The 9627-nt window shown below is 41.5% G+C and overlaps 1 protein-coding gene across 5 annotated transcripts in view; it reads right to left on the bottom strand.

Annotated features, from left to right (window-relative positions):
• Window positions 1-7017: 7017 nt before the first annotated feature.
• The window catches only part of LOC127645174 (adhesion G protein-coupled receptor L2-like), a 145984-nt gene continuing 143374 nt past the window's right edge, over window positions 7018-9627 (bottom strand). For 3 of the 5 annotated variants that reach the window (XM_052128691.1, XM_052128692.1, XM_052128693.1), the window contains one exon: window positions 7018-8373. In XM_052128691.1, the coding sequence (XP_051984651.1) occupies window positions 7484-8373 (890 nt within the window). In that variant the 3' untranslated portion in view covers window positions 7018-7483. Of the gene's footprint in view, window positions 8374-9170; window positions 9207-9627 lie in introns of all 5 variants that reach the window. The other 2 variants (XM_052128694.1, XM_052128695.1) reach the window with 1 other exon arrangement.

The raw sequence follows: 9627 nt of genomic DNA, 5'->3' as shown, positions 1-9627 counted from the left end.
ACATATACATAGGTGTCAGACAGCTGCCCGCAAATCTCTCTCTGTCGCACTGCCATCACCAGTCGGCCTTTATCACTCTCCGAAGCTTGATTAGCCCGATTATAGGCCGGGTGTGCGGAATCACGATCCAGCCCCACCCTCCGCCCTGCCACAGTGGTTAAATGTATTTAATTTATATAAATAAAACCAATAAATTCCATGACTTGAGAATCCTAAGAACGTCAACGTATTTGCAAAGCTTTGCAAGTCTCTAAAATCGTTCTTATGTGGTTACATTTTAGAAGTTGTCAATATGTTGCTATTTTACGTTCAGTGTTTATCCAAGCACATAAAAAATGTGTGCTACAGTACATTTACATTAGGAATATAGTAGGACAACAATTTATGTAATACCTTTAAACACTAATGAGATCTATACAGTTCAGCACAGATAATAAAGCCATTTTCTTTCACAGATAATCACTTTTTTTGGCCTAATGCTAAACAAATGGCCCAAAAATGTGAACTGTGTGAAAAATAGACAAAAGATAAAACTCTCTCCCAATAAGTTTGTGCTGATTTGTGGCCCATAAAAACAAGCAATACTAATGAACTCTCTATGCAAAAACAAAATTTCAAGATGCGGAGTGATTATATCACGCAATAAAAAACAGCAAGCTCAGAGTTCCTCCAGAAATCATTCCCTACTTAACAGTCCTTGACAACAGCCACCTACTGTCAAAATTGTTGTAATCAGGATGTGCATAAAACACTAACACTGTCATCATGCAAAATGGATTCAACTACAACATTGTCAGCAGTTTGCAGCCAGCGGTTAATTTGCCCTCTGCTCCACCTGAGGGGTGATAATTTCATAGAAATAGGATGGGACGGGCTGTTTTCTCTACAACAATGAGCCAATATATATGCATAATACCCTGCAAAGCTTTTTGAAGGTGTTTAAGACTTTCATTAAGTTTGGTGTTGTGTCTTGTTTTTAGGGCCCTGTTACAGGTACACATCATGTTGGCGTGTGTGTAAGAAAGAAAGCTGATGATGTCAGGGCAATTGCTTGACTTTAAAGGGCACTGGTCAAAATGTTTTTGGAGTGCCCCATTAATAACCACCCGCTGAAATCATTGACTTAATATTTGTTATACCTTCTGGAGAGACTAAACATAAACAGATGTAGCATTGCCCAAGTCCTCTTCTGAATCAATCTATGAAACCTTTGTTTAGCTAATGAGTACATAACATGGAGTACAGAAAAACATCAAGCTTTATTGCTAGTATGGTGGCTTGAACTGTGGCAGAAATGTGTGGTAAGCAGTTCTGTAACATTCAATATCTCGTATATGGCGAATGCTCAGCCTACAGACACAATCTGTTCTTTCTATTTAAGAGCAAGTCGTGGGTTTCTTTAAAAGACACTTGTTAAGACACTGAATGGAAATGGCATAGTTTACCTCATTTATTTCTTACACTTCAAGGAGAGTTATTTAATGTGGACATGAAAATAAAATTCTTTCTATTTACTTTTTTAATACACAATCCTGGCCTTACTGTGAACGATTAATCCGTGCATATCAAAGGAATTTTGTTGTGTGAAACAACTCCTTTTCAGCTGACATCATCAATGCTAGCTTCATTTAAATGTAATGCTGGTTAATAATACACTGTAAACCCGAATACGTTAGCAGAACTCAAACAATTTGAGGTAATCAGTTACATCCACGTTTTTAAGTTAATAAATTACAAGTTTAAGTGAGCAGAACTGTCAGATTTTTATTTTGCGTGTTGTTGTTTTATTCTTCTTAACTTGAAATATTAAATAAGTTAAATTCCATTTCATTGGTATTTAACTTTAAATTGAACTCTTTGGCTAAACTTAAAATCCCCATATAAGTTCATCTTAAATATGTCAAGTAGAGGGAACCTTGCTAGCAAGTACAAGTTAGTACAGTAGGACAGTTCGGTCCTAAAGTATCGATAATTCCAAAACTGATGTTGTATCAAAATAACGATCCTCACATAAACATATCGATTCTAACGTTTTTTCATTTCAAGCTTCAAAGTGAAATAAAAACAGTTGGGCTATATTAGCAAATACTTGTGCAGGATGGGAACTAATTCTTCTTCAGCTTATCTTAACATGCATGAATGCTGAAGACACAAGCAGACAAGCGCTTCCGCCGTCACATGACTCGTTCAAACAAGAGGGATCCATGCCTTATAGAGGTAATGGGAGAAAATCAGAAACACTGTTTCTGGAGTAAATTCACACTAAAATAACAACATATCTAAAGTTGACATTTCTTATAATGTGTTTGTGGGTAATTGTTGTTAATAAATAATAAAATAATTAAACATGGTTTTACTACAGTAATGTACCTGTCCTCAAACTAACCTCAAGCTCCACTATTCACCATAATGGTGACCCCCAAAAAACTTTAACATGACAGAAACTACAAAACATTAAAACTAACAAGTTTCCCCAATTACATTCATTTTGCACAAATACACACTACATAACACTTAAGTTTCACATTTACTCTCCCTGTCGAGTGCAGGTAAAGCATGCTGGGAAAAAAAATCCCCTTCCCAGTTTCAGTTAAATTTAAGTTCCTGTAAATTTTTAATTTTGAGTTCATTATAACTATTTAAGTTAAGGTAACTTTATGCAAGTAGACTTTACTCAGATGTGCTACTTAAATGTTATTTCTACATAATAATGTTAATTTATATATATATATATATATATATATATATATATATATATATATATATATATATATATATAATGTTATTAATTTTATCATTTGTATTGGTATTTTCCACCAGTTGTCATAGAGTGATTTTTAAGTCACTATAAAATGGACCGGTGGAAAAAGTTGGAGAGGGTACATTGTTTGGAATTGGAGTTTTTCAGCACTTTGAATTTAGAAATATTTTTGGTTTAGTTTTTTGTGTTTCAATAAATGAATTAAATTTTTCAAAATCGACCAGTAGAAGTGAAGTGTGTGCTGATACAATCACTGTTAATACTAACCATGATTTGTGTGTCAGCAGATTATTAACAATAATAGATTATTGAAATTATTAACAATACATACATTCTCTAAAGTTGTATGGAGCGTACATTCAAATCTTGACGAGAAGCACATTTTCCATGCATATAAAGGGAATGTGTCACTGTCATAATATCCCAGACGTTCAACAACTACGCAGTTGATGCACAAAAGAATGTAAGTTCATGTTTCTAATTATTGTATAAAACTTTTTATGAATGTGCAGTCTTTGTTCCCCTTCTGTCACTCACTCGAAGTTGTGTCAATTGTAGTGACACAAGGGGTCTCTTCTGAGAGCCTTGCATACCTCTGAACTTAAGAAAAGGCCAAAGTCAAGTTGGCAGACAGAATATGCATGCCCCGCCCCCGGACATACGGGATAAATGGGAGCGGGGGAGCTTATGTCAGACAGATTTTTTCTTCGGAGCCGAGCGGTTGTGCTACAGCAAAGCTGAGTTCACCACTGTTCCACTCACCTCTACTGGCGATAAGCACTGCTTTTGGATCTACAGTTCATTCCAGCAGCTTTCTCCTCTCTGCACACTGTGCAGTCCATGGCCCTGGGCGCTTTGACAGGGCTTTCACTGCCTGAAAGAGTGTTTCTCCTCCTAAAAGAGTTTATTTCCTAGAATTTGAGTTTCCACTCATAAAAGAGCAATACACAGCAGACGTTGAACTTCCTTTTCAGGACGTGTCTTTTTCAAGATGTCCTTCCGCCTCTGTGTTGTTCCTGGATGCGGTTGATTTCTCTCCACTTCAGACGGTCATAAAAAGCTACCTCTTGTGCCTGGGCTGCGGACACAAGCAGGCAGAGTTTTATGAATGGTTCATGCTCTCAGTGCAAGAACATAGCCATGGGAACATTGCGGTCACAGCTTTCGTTTCTTACGAGAGAAAGCCACTTCAGCCGCCCCATCCCCCCGCGTCGTTCTTTCTTCCTATGGGATTGAGTTCGACCCGGCTGCCGTTGAAGGCGATTCGGGGATGTTGACGGGCTCTGTTTCTGCAGGTAAAACCCCCCAAACCACCCGCTCCCCGGCACGCTTGCTTCCATCCGAGCTTGGGATGAGTGCGGCTCGCCTTGCGGCCAGCCGGCATTCTCCTTCGAGCCCCCGGAATTGGATGACGATTTCGCCACTGCATCGGAGAGCATCACAGCGGCGTCTGATGCTGATGATGCTTTCCCGGGCTGCCAGAATATAGCGGAAGCTATATCTAGCATCATGCCTCAACGCAGCCCGCACCCCGTATGCCCGCTGAGGGCGCCCCCTGTGACTAAACCAGGCAGCTCCGCTTCAAACAGGCCCAGATCTCAGCCCAAGCGTCGAGTGCCCCGCAGGCAGTGTACTGCCCCCGTCTTCAGGACCCCCTCTAGGACCCGTGAAGCTCCTAGGCGTCCCTGAGACGGAAGACCCGGGCAGTCAGATGTTCGCTCCGGAGCTGGTACGAAGGCCACTCTGTCCCCCGGTGGAGGGCCGGGAGGAAAACCCTTGTTTTCTTTATTCTTCGTTGCCGCAACCTTTGGGCTGCGTTACACACATGGTTATTAAAAGAGCGATTTCCTCACTTCCTGGGTCATCTAGCCAGCATGCACCATTCTCACGGCATCTCGGCACCAAAGTCTTACAGTCCCGGCTCCCTGGATGCAGTCATCTCTCCTCCAGACCCGCGACTGTCCAGCTCCGGCAGGCCAGCACTTACGAGTTCCAAAGTCCTCCCTACAGGACCTCCTCCTCAGTCTCTAACCCTCAGCGGAGGAATTCGCCGCTAGACCCACCACGAGTCGAGTGCTCCGTGTTGGGCTCCACAGGCATAGTACCCGCTTCAGGCAACTCCCTGTGATGTATTTTCTGCAGTACGGTCCTCGCTGCCCCCGGTCACCGTGTCTGTAGCAACTCCTCCCTTGTCAGGCAGGATCTACCACCGCATCATTTCCACGGGTGGCTTGACTACCCCCATATGTATTAGCCACAAATTACCTCCCCAGTCTGGGCAGGTTGTGGTCTCCGCAGGGCCTTTTCCCCCTGAAAGAATAGGAACGGAAAAGGACGCCTTCCCCGACGCGTCTATAGCATTAAGATAGAGTTAAAAAGCGGCTGGGGCTATGACGAGAAACAGAGAGAGAAAAGGCGCGGCAGACTCCCATACAAGTCATGTCGCCTGTTCCCGTATGGGTGTTGGGAACCTAAGAGCAGTATATGACACCTTTCATTGAGGGCGTTGGGGAGGGTTACGTGCAGCCAAGCCAGCTGCTTCTAACACGCAGCAGGCTGCTTGCACCTGGCTCGGCAGTCACGTAACATGGGTAGCATGGCGTTTTGACGTGGGACCCCTTGTGTCACTACAATCGACACAACGTCGAGTGAGTGACAGAAGGGGAACGTCATGGTTACTGTTGTAACCTCTGTTCCCCAATGGAAGGAACGAGATGTTGTGTTCCCTTTGCCACGTCACTATCCTTACCACTGTAATGCACCGTAACCTTATTCTTGGCTCCTCAGTGAGAACCTCCCCTTTATACCCATATGTCCGGGGGCGGGGCATGCAAATTCTGTCTGCCAACATGACATTGGCCTTTTATCAAGTTCAGAGGTACACGAGGCTCTCAGAAGAGACCCCTTGTGTCACTACAATCGACACAACGTCTCGTTCCTTCCATTGGGGAACAGAGGTTACAACAGTAACCATGACGTTTTTATTGCTGGTGATTGGCTGGTGCCAGACGGGCTGGTTTGAGTATTTCTGTAACTGCTGATCTCCCGGGATTTTCACGCCCAGGACGTTACGGGGGTGATTTCACCAAAATCACTTGCGCCAAGACTAGCCCTTGCTTGGACAAAAATACCAAAAATTATGTCCATGCCCACCGACTTTGCGTGTATGACTTATAGCATAGTGCTGCACTTGCAGCTCTTAAAATAGGGCCCTGTGAGTCAATCATTAAATAAACTTATTTCTCCACAGAAATGCCTGTACTTCAGTTGTACATGCACAAGAATAATTGAAACTTTACATTTCAAGTGTTGTTTAAGTAAGACAATTAGATTTTTCCAGTAATGACGGCTTGCAATATTTCGTGGCAAGATTTTTACACAGTAATTTCATGATGGTTAATGTTAATGTAACAAAATTATGGCAAAAACAGAAAATAGGTTTATAGCACTGAAATATGTCAAGATGCTTCTTTTTTTTTTACTCTAATCACGTTTCACTCTGTAATATGCCATATCACTGAAGTAAAATGGGTTTTGAATGCTAATTCCCAAATATTCCCAATACATCAACAACCAAGAAATATTTTTTTTAGTTTGATGCTGCACTGATTGAGGGCGATATATTTGCAAACAAGAAAAATTCATCACATTTATTTAATATCAAACAAGAGTTGAATTTACAACAGCGTATGACAATGGGCTCTTAGAAAAGATTGAAATGAATATCAACAGTGTTACATCACTCACACGTCCGTTTCAACCCTTTTATTCCATATGTCATACTTCATCTAATAAATTATTTTGTGTCAACTACTGAGATATGTTCTCAAGACATCGTGTTGACACATATTAATATTTTTGATCCCTGACAAATACTGTCAAGCATTTTTTTAAGCAAAATAAATTACGTACAAGTCCAATTCACTCCAAATTTGTGCAAGATACAGCTTTTGTTCAGCTGAAAAAAATAAGGAAGCTTCTTTTTGTACAAATACATTGGCAAACACAATTTTAATGGCAAAATCCATAAATGAATGCACCGTTTACAAGTGAAGATGTGATTATGGGTTGAACTGGCTTATTTCATAAATGTTTCTACAACATAGGAAGTAGATGGAAAATCGCCCACATTTCAACAGAAAAACGTGCAACAACTTCCCTAAAATCTGTCTGAAAATTTTCTAAAATGGTCATAATTCCTTTTGCTTGACTCTTTTTTTTTCTTTACACTCGTGGTACTGCAAAATATATTTTCTTCAGCTGTCATTCGTACAACAGTAATATGTGCAAATATAAGGCCTGAGTCTGGAATAGTGGTTCTTTCTTTTTGATTTTATCTTTTTTTTTCTTCTCAGTTCTTCTCATCTGTTTCAGATCAACCCTTTGCTCTGTATTAGAGAACCCCTGTATTTCCAAGACGGGAAGCTTCACCTACAAACTGGCCAGGCGAGTTTTCAAAGTTCTACATAAATCAGACATTGGCATGTTTAGTTATTTTTTTTTACAGTATATTGTACAAAGCTTTTGGCAGATGTGGATGATGCCAGTCTTAAAACAGACACTTCCATCAGCACTCGCACAACAGAGTTTTACAGATTGTGAATCATGTTACAAAAAAAGTCATTGTACCATTGACGAGTCACTCGCGACCCTTGTTTACAGTTGAGTGGAGAGAGTTGGAGAAGCAACAGAAGAAAACGGATGGAAGGGAACATTGTCTGCTCAAAGGCTGGTGATTAGCTGCATCTGTCCAGACCTTTCGGCCTCGTCCTCAAGTGGGAGGCAGCCGTCAGGGAGCCCGGGCCCCATACAGCCCTCGCTGGTGCCCCGTCGGCTAATCTGATAGTAGGAAAGTGGTTGGGTCCCGTCACCCAGGTCGGGCAAGCTCTTGTGGCAGAGTTCCTCAGGTTCGCTGCCGTTGGATGGGCAAGGGGACCCATCATCCTCACCGCTGGCAGGGTCAGACGAGGGGGAAGAGTCTCTGAGATTGGGCATGCTTGTATACACCGAATCCCTGTTATTTTGCGAGGGGGTGTTTTCTTCCTCTCCTGCCCTCTCTTCCTCTTCTTCCGCCTCTCTGCTGTCATCCTGCAGCCTGGCTGTCCGTCGAGAAGCCCTTTGAGCGCAATAAAGGAGCGAATGAGTTCGTTGGGGCAAAAGCGGGACATCAAGGGCCTCCCGGTGGTTCGGGTTAAGGAGAAGAAGCTCCAGCGCCGGATGGCTATTGGATGGAGGCAAGGCGGAGGTGTCGGCATCAGCGACTATGGCGTCATCTTCGCTCCCGCTGCTGTTCCCGACACCCCCGTCGATGCTAACGCGGGTCTGCTGCGGCGCCGGTTCTCTTTCTCGGCTGCGATTGGAGCCTTGCTCGCATTTTGCACTGCTTGGGTTCCGTGTTGGCCCGCGAGGCCTCAGATTGTTGTGAACCAATTCAGAGATGATCATCTTTTCAAAGGCAGCGTCATCCAGGCCTAAAGTACACTCGGCCGGGCAATGCAATGCGGGGTCTTCGTAATCATCCTCACGCAGTGAGTAACTGTTGTTGAAGTTGCCGTTGAGAGGGAGTGTGTCCATGGTGCTGACATCACGGCTGTTAGTCCTTGAGTGCTGGCCTGAAATGACAAATGAAACGTTCAGTACCACAACAATGATGAACATAGCAAAGAAGAGCCTATATAATATGACAGACAATAAATATTGGGTATTTGTTACTGTTATGGACAAAATTTCTTGTCAAGCTCATTACATGGTAAGTGTTGATAATATCAAACTGGCCAAACAACATCGGCCTGGCCGATATATCGGTCTATCACATCTAAGATCTAATAAAATAGTATATTATATATTAAAATATAAGAGCCAAGATGCTTTTCTCACAAAGAAATAATGGGTGTTAAAAGGGATAATTTTTTGTTCTGTTCATTTATGTTGTGCTTTATTTTGTATTTGGATAAATAAAGTCTTCAATCATTTTGCAGAAATGTCCAAATATCATCTGATTAATCTTCCTGGTCGATATATTGGTCTATCACTACTAAGAACCAATAAAATATTGTAAAAATATATCAAATATAAGAGTCAGAATGCTTTGGTCACTTAAAAAAAAAAAAAAATGGTAATTTTGTGAAATTTATGTCCGTAACAGTATAGCAATGATAACAAAAAATGGTAAAAGGCAGCCAAACAGCTTCTTGCACTAACACACTCAGATAGACATTCACAATGAAGTAAACACAAGCTGTTATTGTAAATAAAATGGCAAATGCAACAGCAAAAATGCAATAAAACGACAACTTAAAATGTGCTGCAAACGTTTGCACAGAACACAACAGAAATAAAGCATGTGAATGGAGCACACAGACGGCCAGGCACACAGAGCACAGACAGCAGGCAGGGTGCAAACACTCACATCATGTGTGTCTGCTCAGACTAGCTGACCTGAGAACTGCCCATGTGCGAAAAGAAAAAGAGTGAAACAACGCCTTTTAAAATCACAGCAATGACAGAAAAGTGAGAAATCACCAAAAAAGAAAGCTTACAAATTACAGGGGCCTGAATTCAGTCCGTTCATCAAGATCCACGTCATGTGTTTCAATTCACTCACAATTTAAATAAACCAGTACAAATATGAATAGAGAAATATGCAATCATTTTGCAAACAAAGCCAGGCTTATAAAGGCTATTTTCATGGCCTTAAATACGAGATGATAAAAATATCCACTGTTGTATTGGCTCAAAAATTAATCGGCAGTAACTAAGTGTCCATGATATGATTGTTCTTAATAAAATGTGAATGGCACTTTCCACAAATAGAATACAATTTGATGTCCCAGTACCTTTTTCTTAAAAAGCATTATAGCCATAAA

The sequence above is a fragment of the Xyrauchen texanus genome, chromosome 6, assembly GCF_025860055.1.
Source record: "Xyrauchen texanus isolate HMW12.3.18 chromosome 6, RBS_HiC_50CHRs, whole genome shotgun sequence".
In the NCBI taxonomy this organism is placed as follows: domain Eukaryota; kingdom Metazoa; phylum Chordata; class Actinopteri; order Cypriniformes; family Catostomidae; genus Xyrauchen; species Xyrauchen texanus.
This window is presented reverse-complemented; position numbering and strand designations above follow the sequence as displayed.